General features: G+C 38.3%; 1 protein-coding gene across 1 annotated transcript in view; it reads right to left on the bottom strand.

Annotated features, from left to right (window-relative positions):
- Positions 1-74: 74 nt before the first annotated feature.
- The window catches only part of LOC118557565, a 30,332-nt gene continuing 12,284 nt past the window's right edge, over positions 75-18,122 (bottom strand). Inside the window, exons 6-10 of the mRNA XM_036127772.1 lie at positions 12,529-12,649; positions 12,217-12,360; positions 11,986-12,128; positions 10,470-10,554; positions 75-952 (exon numbers count right to left, since the gene is read on the bottom strand). Of these exons, the coding sequence (XP_035983665.1) occupies positions 756-952; positions 10,470-10,554; positions 11,986-12,128; positions 12,217-12,360; positions 12,529-12,649 (690 nt within the window). The 3' untranslated portion in view covers positions 75-755. The remainder of the gene's footprint in view (positions 953-10,469; positions 10,555-11,985; positions 12,129-12,216; positions 12,361-12,528; positions 12,650-18,122) is intronic.

Here is an 18,122-nt window from a genome sequence, read left to right as displayed (position 1 = left end):
AGTAAATGATCTGACTTCCCAGGGAAGCAAGCAATAAACGAGTTGGAGTTGCAACAAACCGAAGAACAAGATCAACGGAGAGGAAAAACCTTTATTTTTCACAGCAGAAGTAACAAAGCATTCGTTTTGAAAATAACAAAATAAAACACGAGTCACCCAAGAATCACCCTCACCGAACGCTTAAGGAAAACATGTTGATTTGGTGTTTTTACTCTTATAACTTTTTTTTTTTTTTCCCTACGAGTGTTTGTAGCACTTAAACATGTAGGGGAGGTTGAGTCTAACTAGAGCGGTGCGATTTCCCAGTCAAACGAGAAGGCGGGCCTGAAGAGCGACATGTTTTAACGAATACGGGCAGTGACTACTGATGGCAGTGGAGATCAATAGTCGGGAAAGATTATCGTAAACTTGTCAATCATGAGCTCAGCGGTCCGAAGTCAGTCGATGTTTGGAGTGTTTGTTCCATCAAGCAAGTTTTACCAAGTTTTCCCAATCATGAGACCTTTTTTTTTTTTTTTTTTCAGAGCAGACCCCGGATCTCGTGCTTTTATCAGGTCTGGATTAGTTCTGGCTTTAAGTCAGAGTTGCTCTGGTGACAACCTGAGTGGATGCTCACACAGGCCTGTGGTTATTTATCAGTGGATACAGAGGAACAGCAACACACACAACCCCCCAACAACACTTATCTGTACATTTGCACCAATTTATTTAACTGTTTATAAGCAATCTGAAAGACTTCCTTATTTACATGTTTGTCAGTTGTGAAGCGTGCCAGAGCATTTGTAAGAGCTTGCTGTTGTTTGTGGTTTGATGGCGTCGTTTTCTTCTTCTCCTCCTGAAGTGAAACGCTGCTCCGCCTCAGTCGGCCACTCTACAGTAGAAATACAGGTAGCCCAGGTCTTTGGGAGGTTTCTCTGAAGCACAGACCTTCTGATCATTGAAGATGACCCATCTGTGGAAAAAAAAAAAAAACAGACTCATAAAACAATCTGTTCATCACCAAATGAATCATTTTGGAAAATAAGATCAGCTGATGCGTTTGCAAGCACAGAAAACCACAAATGAAACAGTTTTTAAGCGCGTATGTGTGTAGGCAGATAAAAAACAACTTTTAAATCTAAAGTGATTCAGAGGATTTATTTTTTTATGTGAACTATGGCGCCCCCTGCTGTACCACCTTAATATTGACATAATTGTCAAGTTTTACCAGGATTGTTAACCCTAATGAGGAAATTAACAATTTACACAAGAATCTCAGTAATGATGCATCTTAAATAATTTTAATACGATTAACAAGTCCAGTTATTTGAGCAGGCTAATTCATTAAAAAAAATACAACTTGTATAGACTTTTACCAAACAGACAAATATTTAAAGTGAATACCTGAGTTAATTTACATAATTAAGAATTACAGCTATCAAAAAAACGAATTCTTTCTCAAAAATGGTTTCACATTTAAAAAATGTTTTAGATAATAATGTCGGCCTAATTAAAAGTTTGTCCATGTACTGCACAGTTTACAGGTGCTGGTCATATAATTAGAATATCATGAAAACATTAAAAAAATTTCAGTAATTCCATTAAAATAGTGAAACTTGTAAACTGTATTTGTTCATTACACAAAGATTTGGGGAGTTTGCATTAGCTGTCAATTATAATCATCAAAATTAACAGAATATAATGGTAGATGGAATAACTGAAAAGGAAATAAAAGTCTTGTTTTAACAGCAGACTTCTGTCCTGGATCATCTGTGTGCTGCGGTTCTTGAAACCATTACGCCACCTGCAGATCACGCCTGGTAAATGTCCATCAAACTCTTGAATGGGTTTCGCTCCACAATCCTCTCTGGTGTGGTTATCCCAATTGCTTTGCACCTTGTTTTATCTCACTTTTTCCTTCCACTCAACTTTCCATTAACATGTTTGGATGTGGCTCTCTGAACAGCCAGCTCCTTTAGCATCATGCTGTGTACAAATGTTTATTTGTGAATATCCTTATAAATGTATACGCAGTTGAAATATTTTTTTCTGCCAACTGTTGGACACGTTTTTCTGTTTTTGGAAGCGCGTATCCAAACTATTTCTTTCCAGTTTACTAACTACCTTGTTAGACCAAATTTTGCAACATATTACACATTAAAATGTGAGTTTCACTTAATAGATTTAGTGACAAATGAAATTGTCACGGATATTCAAATTTATCGAGATGCAGCTGTATTTTATCTAATGGTTCATGTAAAGATACAACGAGAAAACACTTAAAAACAGTTAAGCCTTCAGATGGAAGTCAGACTAGAACATAATTTACTAAACTATTTAATTTGGAAGAAGCTGCTACATTCAGGACGACAACAGTGGCAGGATTATAAGTCGAGTGCCTTTTTAGAGGCTGTTGTCGAAAGCGTCCAGTAATCATGAAAAAGCGTTAATTAAGGATCAACTGACCCAGAGGAAGTCACACAGCATTACCAGGCTTTGGATTCGCATGAAGCTGACGGTCGTATCTGGCAGGTAATCAGTATGTGTGCTTCACAGCTGTCACAGTCAAACACCTACGGGTGTTTGAGGGCAACGACACGCATTGTGTCACCATGCTGTGAAGAGTTCACCCTAAATCCCAAGCAGCTGCACAATAAGACAACTGAGCACCATCATGCTGAAACTAGATGCAACTTTGCTTTATGCCCATGAGGCACTGGGACTGCATCCTGGGCCGTACTCTGTGTCTGGCCTCCTTTATCTATCACCTGGAGGGCAGAACTGTTTAAGGCTCAAAGACCCGGACGTATAATCGAATCTCATTGATCGAATAGAAGATTACCTCAACATAAAACACTCGGGTCAACAACCAAGATTGGCAAATAGAGACCTATATTTGTTGTTTTTACTGATAGATGCTTTAACAATGGCCTGATAACCATAATACTTCATTCATGGCGTCGCCATTGAGGTCCTCTGAAGCCTTTTTTGGCTGCTGTTGAGAATTAAAAATATATCTTAGTTGGGGTTACTGAGTAAAGCAGAGTGGGGTCTGTTCCTTCCTGCTCCAGCGTAAGATAAACATAGAGTTTTATTGTCCTGAGGGGGTGGTCAGAAGGAGAGGGGGTCAGTCATCCTCCCACTGAGCCATGCAGGAGGAGTTTAAAGTTGATAAAAGGAATGTCTTGGTAAAACTTACTTCAGACAGACAGACTTCTCGACCGCGCGGTGAAAGATCTCGATTGGTAATGTAACTCTGTCTCCATATTTAATTTCTATGAATTAAATATGTATTTAAACCGTTCTACCTCTGATCAATGATTCCTTATTTTATTGTCAAATCTTAAACCGGGGTAAAACTGGGCCTTTAGTAGCGAAGTAGGATTAGGCCAATACTACATAAATCACAATTTGGTCAGCCGTGACCCGGATTTGACAATAAAGTGGAGGAACCTTTTGAATTTGGGCACGAAGAAGTAATCACTTACAGCAAAACAGGGTCGACCCGAAAAAAAGTAAGGAGATTTTGATTCTCCTATTGGCTAAAGATTAGATGTAGGCTAAATCAAGTGTTGCTGTAAATGAGAAGCTTTCTTCTCAAAATATCAGAGGCTGAACAGTACAACTAGGTTTGAATGGAATTTATGTTGAATCCGAGAAATGATTGAATGGGATTTATGTGTTTGTTTGCGTCAGAAAAACGTAAAATTAGATAGAAAATTAAATGGCAAGTAATCTTAGATGGTGAGGCTGTATGAGAAGGAAATTAGAAATAACAGCCAAGAAACTTAACTGTTGAGACTTTACAAAATTAAATAAAATAACATAAGAATAACAATTGAGAAACTTAAATGTTGAGATTGCAAAAAACTATTTAAAATCAAATAAAAAAGATAAAATACAAAGAATAAAAAGAGTCCCGAGATTTGGTCACCTCTGCACCAGACTGACAAACTGGTGAATTTAGGACTAAGATGGAGTGCTTTCTTTGGGGAAGGGGACACCCTAATGCAGCACAGCGATAGGACGGCCAAGAATACGTAGGATCTTATGTTGAGGCTAAGAGCAGCAAGACCTTAAGAGTGAGCTGTTATAGAAGATAAGAGATTAAAAAAGGGGCCCCAGGAAGACAATAGGATTGTTTTCTAGTTTTCGAAAAACTGGGTTTTTCGAGAACACGACGATCAGACGAGGAGATTTTAACATAAGGAAACGTTTTGTCGACTACGGAAGGGACGAGGGTCTCTCTGTGATGCGCCAGGCTGTCTGTCTTAAAATGTTATGTTTGTTACGTCTTGTCTAACAATTTTGTCTCTGTAAAATGGGATCCATGGTTTGAATGATTAGAAGCTCCGGTCTGAGTCTGTCTCTGTGTGTGCGCGGCTTCGAAGTCTCTTGTGTGTGTGTGTGTGAATTTCTCCACGTGCGTGGGCCTCAAGATTAGAGCAATGACTGGGGAGCAGTTTAATTTTGTTAAGTAAAAGTGATAAGTAAAAATATGGGTGAAAATAAAAACTAAGGGGAAATTGGAAATCATTGGAAAAAAGGTTGATGCATTAATGATGTTTGTTGAAGTGCAGGAGAATTTCAATGCAGTAACGCGATTTGAGGTATTGGCTGCAAGCTGTATGGGTGAGTTGCATTGGAGAGCATGAACAGCTGCATTTTGGTGAGTTTTGGAGAAAACTTTTTATTTTGAACTGTAGCCTAAAAGTTAGAAAGTGGTTAGAAGTTTGGAAAAGTTGTTGAAAATTTGGCAGAACATTGAACATTTGTTTGAGGCATTATAAATTGGGAAAACACAAAAACGGGAAAATGCTTTCCGTTAGAGTGTAATTTTAACTAGCATTATCTATTGCAAAATAGCGTTTTAAAATGCCTAATGAATGTATATATTTTCAGACATGAAATATAATTTGCGATTAAATAGTGATTAAAAGGTTTTCATTGTTTGATAGCCCTAGATATAGTAAATAAATAAATAGATATAATTCATCAGACTTAAATCTGGCTGATTAATAGGGAGCAGAAAATAGCCACCCTATAAACTTTTGCTCATTTGCAGGCCTGGGAAAAAACACAAGTAAGCGGAACTAAACAGAGTTAGAAGTTAAGTTTAAACTGTACCTTAATAGTGTGTGCAAATGGATATTGCGGTTAATTTGACAGATTTTGTTAACCCTGCATTTAGTCATGAGTCAGTTTTGAAGTTATCCTCAAATGAAGCAGCTAAAATTGAGGAATCTGTGACAAATGTTAATGGCGTGTATCATTTTATTATAGATACTGATATTGCAGAGCGCCAAAACCTAGTAGAAATAGAAAATATTACGGGATCATCACAGAACGGTCCCCAAATTATTCATTATATGTAATCACATTTTCATGGTCCCACAAAATGCAGATGCCCTTGTTACACAGTAATTTAGAGCCCGAGGAATCTTTTTTCTTTGTTCATTTGGTAATGTGCGAATTCTGGTGAATAAACTTTTCAACATCAGTTGCTGGTGATTGTTTGTGGCCGGCAGAATTTGACTTAAAAATTTACTAAACAAAGGCACATAACTGATTTTAGAGCTGTTTTAAAATGTACCTTTGGTGTCTTTATATTTTCTTCCTTGATAGATGTAGTTATACAGCATTTTCTTTATACACTTTAGCAGAAGGTTCCTGAGTTTGACTGGGACTCTCGATATCTTCTGAAAAAAAAATCAGTAGGATGGATCAAACACACAGTTGTGGATCCTAAATAAATCAGTCCAATTTAGGGGAATTATTTAGAGTAATAGTGTTAAAAAAAACGTGTCCTCTTCAATATCTCAGCTGATGATTTTAAATCTTGATACGCTCGCTCAGACAATATTTGATACACCATTTGCCTGTGACTCAAAGGAAGGGTGATACACAATGCTTGAGTTTGTTAATTACTAAAAGTTGGTAAAATTACAGTTATTGGAAAACAACATAGGAAGGAGTGAGAGTAAGCAGCTGATTCCATCGATAACTATCTCTATTTTAATTTAAGGTGGGGGAGCTCCCTTCCCCCGTTTTTCTTTTTCTATCTTAATTTTGTTACAGGTCTGTTCGTTCTGGAGTATGGACACGGCTGACATGAGACGCAGATCGGTGCCGATTTGGGGTTGGAAGAATGAAACTGAGCATTTACAGCCGATATGTGTGTCTGGGACAGTTGCTTACGCTGGACACTGGGCCAGGGACTGTTTCACATCACTAAATCCTGGCAAGAAGTCCCAATACCACCTCACCTTCAAGAAGGTCAGTGCTCCGTCTAGGGGATAACGCTCCCATGAACAATGTTTCCTCACCCTGGAACAATGGCCAACGCCTATGAACAGCACAGATCCTAAGCTGTCAAGGGAAAATGACTATCTGCATACACTGGAGTTGAATGTCTCATCCTGTTTCTGAGTCGTGGACCAGAACTTTGTCACTGAGTTGCGTCGACAGCGAATCACTGCAACACGTGGGGGACGAAATGTGGAGTTCCATACATGGAAGCTGTGAGTGCGACGTCTAAACTCCAATCTCTTTTCTGCCTGATCTGCTGTACATGTCAGTCCAGTCCATCTCAAGGACCACAGACTGATAACAGACTTTTTGTTAAGGTAATTCAGACTGTTATTTCTACCAATATTCTTCTGACCAAATTTAATGGAATGTGATTTCTAATATTTTTTCTGTGTCTCCAACTCTTGAGCTTCTAGGCAAATGGATTGGTGCAGGTAATAACTTCTTAAGGCAGCCGATTGGGCAGATACCAGCAGTACAGGTTTGCGGTTTTGAAAAATATACTACTGTCTCTTAAATTTTTTACTATATAACTGATATGTTCCTTTTAAACATGAGTTTTAATTCTATTATGTCCAGGACCGTATTGCTCATAATTGACAGCAGAAGGTGTATTTTACCATCACAATTATTAGCAGAAAATTCACTGGGGTGGGGATATTTTTCACATTTAGGGTTCTGTGATGCTACATGCTCACAGCTGCATGCCATAAATTTACAGACTGGAAGTTCTTATCAGCTTCTATGACGCGGGGGGCCTCTCACTAGCAGGCACAGCGGTGATCTGGGTGAGACGTCTTGTTTCCTATTCATTGTAGAGATACACTTTTTAGGTTAAACGGATCTGTTAGGTTATTTCTTAAATAGCTCTCAAGTATTGAGATTTTTCTATTGTACAGTATAACTGTTGCATGCTAAAACTTATCAGATTTTTACCAGACTTTGCCGTTACCAGGTGTTTTATTCAGGTAAAGCCCAATATTTTATCAGTATGTAAGTACCTTGGAACAGTCAGCATTCTCATACCATCAACTTGCTGTGAGCACATTAGAATAATCATTATTTCAATGGGTACAATGATCTTACACAACTTTTGGAGGACTTCTTGTAGATCTGTGGGATTATGAAATTGCATTAAGTTTTGATCTGAATCCAGGATATAGGGCAGTGTTTTTCATACTTCAATTCAGTTAATTATTTGCAGTTAATTGATTCCTTGTGATGACTAATACTATTCTTTGTTAATGTTTTGTAACAAAGTTAATTTTGTTCCAAGCAGAGGGATATGACATAAACAATTATATGATAACACTGTATCTTAAAGTTATTTAGATCTTAAACTTTATATCAACCCTTGGCACAAGTAATTCGGAGGAAGGATTCTTGTGCAGGACACCACAGAGGTATGTAACTGCATTGTAAATCAGATAACGGTTGTTTAAACAAAAAGAAACCCCCACAAAAGACCTTACCCATGGCTCTCTGGAATGTTTGTTAAGTGACTCCCAAAACAGAACTATAAATTAGATTTAATGGGCGGAGTGTCAGACACCACGTATCTGCTACAGATAGATTATATGAGGGGGTTCTTGGATAAAGGCTTAAACAGTTTAAGCAGGATAATAAAGTGAATGTTAAATTAAATAGAAAAACTACATAAACTACAAAAAAATGGATAAAACAGAGATAAACAGAGGGTAACTTAATGCATATTTAGTTTACTTTAAAATCATTGGTGTGTCAGGTAGGTTAGTTAAGGATTCAAAGCCACGTATATCTGTTGCAGTAAACTGGATCAGGATTTGTAACAACTGGATAAAACGATAGGTGAACTAAAACGAGGGTTTGCTTTTCTTCTCAGATTAAAAATAGGAACTTTTTTGCAGCATAGACATCTGAGTAAAGGGTACAGAAGCAAAGTGTGGTGACGTGCTGAAAGGTTTTATGTGAAGTGGTGTGATGGATGGTAATCTTTAATCTTTAATTCAGAGAACATTCTGACATTCTTACAGGATAACAGTGTTATGGAAATATAATCACTTATATATAATAGTGTAGCTTAAAGTGATATAGATGTTAACTTTAACCCAGTGACCTGAACAGATGAGGAGAACAAAGGTTGGTTTCACACTTCAGTGAGCATGTGTCAGAAACAGGATGCACCAAGGCCATATGACAGTCTTGTGTGCAGATAAGTGCATGTCACAAGGTTTTACGATTGTTCCAGTTTCCCCAGGAACCGAGCTAAGAGAAGAGATTAAATTTAACGGTCAAAGGTTAGGCAGCAGACTCACTGTCTCAAGGAAACTTAGACAAAAGGTTGGTCCAACACAAACGGGCCCCACATGCGTCTCGTTACTATACTTTGATTTCACAACTGCATTAACTAATTTTTGATTTTACAGACAGGGGAATCTTCACCAGAGATTAACGTATTTGTCTGGTCGTTGCATTTTCTTACAGGACAGCGTAAGGACGGGGAAAGAGGAATTGCAATAAAATGTCTCATTAACTATTACATTTCTAAAATGGTTTCTCATAGGCTGGAGAGAGAACAATGGAAGATGTGAAATGTGTTTCTTGTGGGAGTGTTCAGTTAATTTCATTACAGGATATGTTTCCATATGACTGAAAGGAGCTTTTCGGGACCGAAGTCAACCTCCGGAATTACAGGTAGCACACGACATTTGATATTTAAACGGTTGTCGTGTAAGTTTCAGGAGACATAAAATTAGGAGAAATGTGAAGGGAGTCCACCGACCCCCAACCTCGAAGGATGCACGCTAAAGTCATCAACAGACAGATGTGGTGGGCCAGAGGTCAGGGGCCCATCTGATTCCAGAGCCGTGTGTACCAGCCAAACAGAGGGTTCAAGGAAAGATCACCGGAACAATTTGACGCGCTGAGCCACCCACGGAAGGGGCAGCTGGAAATTTATTTTGTTTTCGTTTTTTATTTTTAATAAAGATTAACATACAGTTCTGTGGAGACCGCGGTTGGAACACTGGCTCTTTACACCATCTTCTTTAAAGGCGAGAAGAAGACATCTCCGAGACGCAAGACATCATGACCACAATTGAATGCATTGTGTAAAAAAGAAAAAAGAAAATGAGAGTTTTGTAACCACTGCATATGTCTTATAAGTTCCATATTCATAAGGTGTTCAATATTAGTATCGTTAGAATCTTGGTTTTGCATTGCATGAAAATCTGTTTTTTATTCTATGGTTTGATCTGAGTGTAGTGCTTTCATGGGTTATCTTTATTTCTAAGAAGCAATTTGTTAATCTAGGTTAGGACTCTTAAAGTCATATTAAGATCATATAATAGTTTCTGGTAGTTGCACATTTATCTTAGCCTTGCACCTCTCGGATAAAGGTGCTTACTTTTCTTAATTCTAGTAGGTTAGAGATTCAGATAGTTTTAGTAGCTTTTTAGCTTATACTTGGGTTATTTTACATTTAAGGGGAACATTTGAACTTCATTTGATTTCATAAGTCGCCAACAGAGGGGACAGTGGGTTACAATATTACATCTTACTATTTACATTTTGTTTAAAGGTTTCAAGACATAGACTTAGTTTAGCCTAATTATTGGTTTGATCTTTGAGGGATCAAAACAGAGGGGTTGTTGAGAATTAAAAACATATCTTAGTTGGGGTTACTGAGTAAAGCAGAGTGGGGTCTGTTCCTTCCTGCTCCAGCGTAAGATAAACATGGAGTTTTATTGTCCTGAGGGGGTGGTCAGAAGGAGAGGGGGTCAGTCATCCTCCCACTGAGCCATGCAGGAGGAGTTTAAAGTTGATAAAAGGAATGTCTTGGTAAAACTTACTTCAGACAGACAGACTTCTCGACCGTGCGGTGAAAGATCTCAATTGGTAATGTAACTCTGTCTCCATATTTAATTTCTATGAATTAAATATGTATTTAAACCGTTCTACCTCTGATCAATGATTCCTTATTTTATTGTCAAATCTTAAACCGGGGTAAAAATGGGCCTTTAGTAGCGAAGCAGGATTAGGCCAATACTACATAAATCACACTGCCCAGCTCCTTGGAGAACGAATCACATCATCGCTGTTCTGCACGTACACCATATCATATTCAAATAGGCCCATTAATACCTGACGTTTAGTCGTATTAAACAACCTTTGAAAGTTGGAAACATGCATAAACAACTTACTGTTGGTCCTTCTTGATGTGACAGACATAGTGGCCACACATGGTGCTCGTCCCCATGTGACTGATGAAAGCAAACAACTCGTACTCTAAACAGGAAGAAAGCAAACGTCCAGCTATAACTTCCATGCAATAGTTTACATAAAGCTAAAGTCCTCCTCTGTGTTTCATTGTTGAACTGAGACACTCATTGCTGCACAATTTCCATTATTCTCCATTCAAACTTGGGTTTTGAACTATCATATTAAGATCTACACCACTGATCCTTTGCCACACAACACTGGTCCTGTTCTTCTGTCATTTTCTCAGCATTTCCTCTTACTTACAAATGGCTTCTAGAGAGTTTCTGGTGAATTTGCTTTAGCAAATGATCAATAAATAACCTCATCCCTATCCGATTATACCCCTTAGCATTCCAAACTTGGATTATACAATAAAATATGGCAACTATTCAGCTCAGCAGTTAATATATATATATATATCTATATAGTTTAGGGTTTTCTATTAACTAACCGAATGTTAAGCTAATAAGTCGTTAACCTGAAAATCGATAGAAAGATTGCAAAGCTCAATTTTCCAAGTTGTTACGGAGGCGTACGAGACGGAGCTGCTTATAACCAGCAGCCGCAGAGCTACTGACGTAAATTTTTCTGGGTGACTCACAGTAACTTTTGAGTCAATACAAATACTGATTTCAACTTCAAATGCAGTTCATTGGTCAAACATGAGGGGGCGCTACACAGCTGGTTTTAGAAACAAACGCAGGATTTCAACAAATGTGAAAAATAAGGACTGGGAAATGTAAGCAGCAATATTACACAGCCATGTTTACACTTTATTAGCACAAAAAAGTAAATTTGAGGTTGAGTTAACATTTAACTTCTGAGTGATTTTAAACTACTACTTTGATCAGAGATGCATAACATTTTTCTCTTTTATAATTTCTAAAGTCAGGATCAGCGAGTCAGACCTGAAAGAAAATCAAAACTCAGAACTGACCTGGTGGTCAGCGCATTTCTGCTTTTATGTTTTCTCTCTTTATTATATGTTAGTTCAACATTTTATGTTATAGTTCTGTTCTATGAAGCGCTTTCTGGTTTGCTTTTGATAAAAAGCTATTTCAAAATATTTGTTTTACGTAATTAAATTTAAAACAGTATTGTAGTCAGGAATAAGATGTGGACTGAAAATGAGTGAAATAGCAGCAAAAGCAACTAATTATCTTTTTTTTTTTTATTGCTGCACCTTAGTAAAGAGTCTGAGTATCTAGAAAAGCACCACAAAATACAATTTATTATTGAATGTGTACATAAAAGGTAGAAAATTACAGCTAGAAACTCAGGAAAAGTTTCTCCTGAGAAGTTTAACACATTACTAGAAAGTGAAGACTGAAAGCTGTTAAACATTAATTTCCCTTTATGTGCATTTAATCTGGCCACGTATCAACGCTTCCAGCCAATGTCTCCAAATGAAGACATGCGGTCAGTTTCCATTTTAAAAATGGACCGTGTGATTCTTACCGTCGCTCGGAGCGCTTTGGTTGCCTGATCTCGACTGAAGCCCATGGAGACGATCGTTGCCAGATGTTCCTCGGAGAGGCTCTCTGTCGGAGTGGTCCCGGGTCCAGAACTGCTGCCTGGCAATACAAGGGGTGCCGAAAAGTCTGCAGACCACCAGGAGACAGAAACATGGATGCAGATTAACGGTTAAACTTGGAAATGTTCCCTGGAAGACTCCCAGTTTCTACACACCAGGGTCGTCCATGTGGCTCATGATCCAGTTCATGGCGGCATCGATTCCAGTGTTGCCAGTGTAGTAGACCGCTTTCCTGCAGGCCTCCACTGGAAAACCCATTTCACACAACTGGGACACAGTGGAGTCATCGAGGACCGGAGCTGAGATACAGTTGACAGAAAACAGTTGAATTACTGGGATGTATTTAATGAACATTCTATTTGCTAGTTTATATTTCTCCAAAACTAACGACTAAATAAAAGATGTAAAATAAATAAATAAATTGGTTTAAAAAAAAAATTAAATGCAGAAATGACAGACAGACTGACACAGCAGTGGGAAGTAGAGAGAGTCGTCGACCTCGTTGCCATGTGAACCCAGGATACCGTTGACCTCCACATCTGGGGTCATGAGTGGGGGTGGGGCCCTCTTCATCCTCATGAATGTCTTCTGTAGAAAGAAGCAAACGCACAGATTCAATCCTCTCGATCCTCTCGTTTCACCCGCCAGAGGCAAATCATCAGACCGATTTCCCACGTTTACCTTCCTCCTTTTTGTCCTCTTGTACACGACGACCACAACGACCATCAGGATGATAAAGACCAGGCCCGCCGCTCCGATGGCAACCCAAATCCACCAGCTCAGGCCCGGATTTCTTTTAACTGCAGGAGTTGTTGGTTTTGGATCTGGAGCTGAAACAAAAAAGCAAAAAAAAAAAAAACATTTGTTTGCTTCTGGTCACGGGTTGAATTTCTCATGAAATCATCACTATGAGGTTTATATTTTAATGAAAATATCCTACATTTTACAACAATGGCAACATCTTTGCTGAATTTATCCCCTTCATTGGACGCTCTACACTGCCAAGTCCCTTGATGTGAGGAAGCAACAGCTTTCAGCTCAACTTTCTGAGATTGTTGCTCTGAACCATTGGGTGAGCGCCACCAGCGTTTAATGCTGTCGCCCGGACTGCTGACCTTACAATCCAGGGTAACATCAGCAGTGATGGGAATAACTGCGTTGAAATAAACGACGTTACAAACACCGTTACTTTTTTCAGTAACGAGTAATCTAACTAATTGCTTTGACTGTATAACGACGTTATCATTGCAGACACCCCGTTACTGCACGTTACTCATGTCGCACAATGAACTTTTTTTTCACATCATGATAGGACTCGTGCGCATGTTGTCATGAGAGAAGGAAGGATGAGATGACCTCTCAGTAGTGATGGGTCCGGCAACACCGATGCGTCGGCGCATGCATCGAGCTCGTAGAGCAAAACCTGTGTCGATGCGCGTGTCACTAACACTGAGCTATATTATACACTGGAGTGCTAATCGCCCGCTGTTAGAACGAGTCGCTTTGAAGCCACCAGCCGCCATATTGGTACTCCCTATTTTCCCCCAGTAACTAGGGAATATGTGCGCTACAGCATCGAATAACGAGGATTTTCTCATGTTCAGGGGGGGATTAAAACTTTTAAAATGTCAAATGCCCATCCATCCATCCATTTTCCGAACCGCTTTATCCCTCATGGGGTCACGGGGGTTGCTGGTGCCTATCTCCAGCCTTCACTGGGCGAGAGGCGGGGTACACCCTGGACAGGTCGCCAGTCTGTCGCAGGGCAACACAGAGACAAACAACCATTCATGCACACACTCACACCTAAGGACAATTTAGAGAAGCCAATTAACCTAACAGTCATGTTTTTGGTCTGTGGGAGGAAGCCGGAGTACCCGGAGAGAACCCACGCATGCACAGGGAGAACATGCAAACTCCATGCAGAAAGACCCAGGACCTTCTTGCTGCAAGGCAACAGCGCTACCCACTGCGCCACTGTGCAGCCATATGTCTACTACATGTCAAATGCCATATACTTTTATGTTATGTTCAAAAACTATCAAATAATGAGAAAGTCATGTGCTGAAATAGTTTGCATTTTATTCATTTAAATATATATATATAACATTTATAAATATATAGATAACAATATACAAAAACATATATTTACATGTATGTATGCATGTATATACATACATACCTACACACATACTTATATATACATATATATTTAATATGAATAACATGTAAAATATTTCAGCACCTAATTTCCTAGTAGTTGATAGTGTTATTACATCCACTGACTGTAGAATTACCTGTGAAACGTTTTCCCACAGCCAGAAAACTGCTTGTTGTTGCAACCAAATCCTATGGGATTTTGTGAGAGTAGGGAGTAGCAAGATGGCGGCCAGTGACTTCAGTTTTTCGGCAAAATCAGCACTCCAGTACACTGGAGCGTTGATTTTGCCGAAAAACTGAAGTCACCGAAAAACTGTGCTGCGCAGTAAATAAAATCCAAGCTGAAACGTAAACAAAATAATAATAAACCAAGCTTTTTTTAACCATTTTGCAACTCTGGCGGATGGTGTACCACGGCCCCGCTCTGTGAGCGCCAGGTGCTGATCGGAGCGCACCACTGATTGATGGGTTGGGCAGACGCCTTTATGGTTGGGCGGGTTGCAGGTCTCTTTTTCCAGAGTTGTAAAAAGAGAAAGAAGATGCAATGAGGATCAGAGCAATGAGAAAACTCACGTTTAAGCTGCTGTGTTGTCTTGTTTTATATGGTAATGGATATAAAAACACGTATTATCTTTCCTGTTTCACTCTGTTTCTACAATCTGTAAATCGGCTGCTCTCTTTCTTATCTAGCTTTAAAATTTCTCATTTTTGAATATGAATATGTCTGAATATGCCTCATTGTTTATGAATAAATTATTTTGTATTTTTTTTTCCTTTCTGATATGTTCTTCCTCTTCTGCTGTGCATCTTAACTTTTAAAACGTTCATATTATATAATCTTGTAAGTCTTCTGTCTCCTGTCTACTTGTTTTTGTCCCTGTTACACTCGAATTTCCCCCTCAGTGGGAGGATAAAGGTCTTTCTAATCTATTCCAAACATAAAGAAATTAAGCGTATCTTGTAAAACACCAAGCCCTGGAGTATCTATGGGGTTGGTTTAATACTTACAATGCAGCCCTGTCTTGTATAGGGCCTATGTATTGGGATAAAGGGTGTAAAACACACGCTGTACTACTATGGACAGAGTACTCTTGTTTTTTTCATTTTAAATCCTTTTTTATACTTACTATACTCAATGAATGCTTAACCATCTAGGGATGAAAGTTAGATGCTTAAATCCCTGTACCACTGTTGACACTTAGACAATTGATATTATCAGCACCCCAAAAACATTCTGGTATCAATTATTTTCTGTGTAAATAAGAATAACCCATCATGAAGGGCTGCTAAACACCAGAAGCCAAGAGGATGAGGTGTTTGAGCACAAATGGAAATCCAAACGTGTGAGAACAAGACGCTGGAATGTTATTTTGCAGCAGATATTTGTAAGGCACAGAAACGAAAGGAAAAACTTTCAACTAGTGTGTTTGGAAAAATTATAAAGACTTAAAGACTTTCACATGGCAGAGAAATTTAAATATTGCATTGCTGAACTTTTCTTTGGCTTCTGCTTTTATTTAGAAATTATGCTCTAACGCAATCTTCAGTTTATAACAGTGTTGTGGTCACTTCCCATTAATGAAATGCTATTAGGTACAACCATTGCAAACTTTTCCCCCTCTAAAACTGACTTGTTTAAAAAGAGAAACAAGTGTGATATTCCCACTTTGTTCATCCTTCGATGTGCCTTTCATTCAATAGTTCTACTTTTAACATATTAATGTAGTCGTGTGTGCTGCTATTAACAGGTTGCTTTGTTTTTTTTCTTGGATCTGCTACTTACCTGACACCACGACCAGCGTGTGTTCATAGGGTTTGCCATCCACTTTACAAGTGAACTCCCCAAAATCTGATTCCTTTACATCGGATATTTCCAGGTCTGTGTCTCGTCGTATCTGTGCCCTTGATGCAATTTGACTTTGTCCTAGTACAGGGAACATACACGTTGCACAGTTATGTATTTAATAATATACAAATTCAACAATGTGTCAGAGTATTTTGATGTGGTTCATTTTGTACCTTTGCCAGGGAAACCACCTTTCCTATTTATTCTCACTGTTTTCTTATCAGGATCAATCCATTTCACTACATATTTAAAGCTATTAACGCCACACTGTAAATTGACTTTCTGCCCAACCTCTGCAAAGAAAACTTTGCCTGCAGCAGAGAGCGCTCCAAGCACTAAAGAGAATCAAATCAAATTTAATGTTAAACACTGTTAGTTTAAGCTTTAGAGGATTTGAAACCTGCGCTGTAAACCGACTCACCCAACCCAAACAGGATGACTGTCTTCATTCTGGCCGCTGGATCTTAAAGCAAATAATAAAAAGAAAAGAACATAAATGCAGCAGTTCAGAACTTAGTGTTGTTAAAATAATCAACGCCTCGATGTAATCAATCCTGCAGCTTCTCCATAATAATGGTCTTCCGCTGGAAGTTTGAAGCTTTGCTAACATGAGAACAACCAGAAGGAAATATGCGACATTCTTTGTCGACAACATGAACACAAAAGTGTTTGAAGGAAGTTTCCAGACGCACAAGACAAACTAAATGCTGAACAACGCTAAAAGCGCTACGACACAGAGTAATGTCTTCAGAAGTAAAAGTTGTTTGTTTCATCAGAAAATTCACAGGCAACTGGAAGCGCACACCTAAAGATGCATTTTTTTTTATGAAATAACTGATTAAAGGAAAACGTACATAATCCATACAGGATATTAACACACTATCTGGTTATTATCCCTGTTTTTCCAAACAGGGAAGTGACACTTCAATTATATAATCCTGAACCTGAGAGTATGGAGGACCAAAACTGACAGAAATATATAGTTGATTTAAAAAAGAGAAATAATGCAATTTAGTTTTTTTTTTAATTTTCCAGTTACTTTTAATGTTTTACAATTTAATTGACCTTCATATTTCTTTCCAACATATTTAAGGATATGATTCTAATTTGACAGTTTCTTTTCACGTTTTTCTTTTAGTTATACACAGTTCTGTTTGATACATAATTCTAAGTACTTTTTAGTCATAGTTTTGATGTCGTCACTATGTATCTGCAATATAGAAAGTCATAAAAATGAGGAAAAGCCATTGAATGGCCAAACTTTTGAATAGTGGCGTAGATGCGTTATTTCCCCCTTGAGTTTACTTATCCTTTTATTTTCATGTCATCTCCTTAAATTCTTCTGTCTCCATTTTTACTTTTTCCCTATGCATTTCTGGCTCTTTGTGCAAATAAGGTAGGTTGTCCTTTGTTGGGTCAGCTACTATTGGTCAAGCAGAAGGAAGTTGTGTGCAGATCCGTTCTCACCATAACTATACTACAAAAACGGAGCTAGAATTAAGTAAAACGGTCTTAAAATCAGTGTATTTGTCCTTGATTTGAGCAGGTAAATAAGATGATTAGCCAGTGGAATAAGATTTTTGCAATTAAAATAGGAACAATTCATCTCCATCTTATTTCAAGTGCAGGATGTCAAATTCTCTTATTTTAGGGGTAAAAATACTCATTCCATTGGCAGATAGTCTTAATGACCTGCTCAAATAAAGGATAAATACACTAACTTTAAGAACATTTTACTTACTTTTTAGATCCGTTTTTGCAGTGTATACTTCTATACTATACTGACAGGGAGATTAGCACGCTCGCACAACGTGTGTTTGCCGCGCGATCAACTCAGACAATCTGCTCCGTTTGCTATCTGCTCAGCCCTCTATGGTTGTTTTTGGGCTAAAGGCGAGCACAAAGTAGGCGGGGACAGATCTGTAAGAAAATTCAAGGGGGAAATAAGAGCCACAAAAAGCAAATAAAAGAAAAAACAAAAATTTAAGTTCTCATTTTTAAACTGAATGGTACATTTTAATTGTATTTATTTAGTCCTTGGGCAAGTTGTACTTT

This window comes from Fundulus heteroclitus, chromosome 3, assembly GCF_011125445.2.
Source record: "Fundulus heteroclitus isolate FHET01 chromosome 3, MU-UCD_Fhet_4.1, whole genome shotgun sequence".
NCBI lineage: Eukaryota > Metazoa > Chordata > Actinopteri > Cyprinodontiformes > Fundulidae > Fundulus > Fundulus heteroclitus.
Note: the sequence above shows the minus strand (reverse complement) of the source record. Positions and strands in the feature narration are given on the sequence as shown.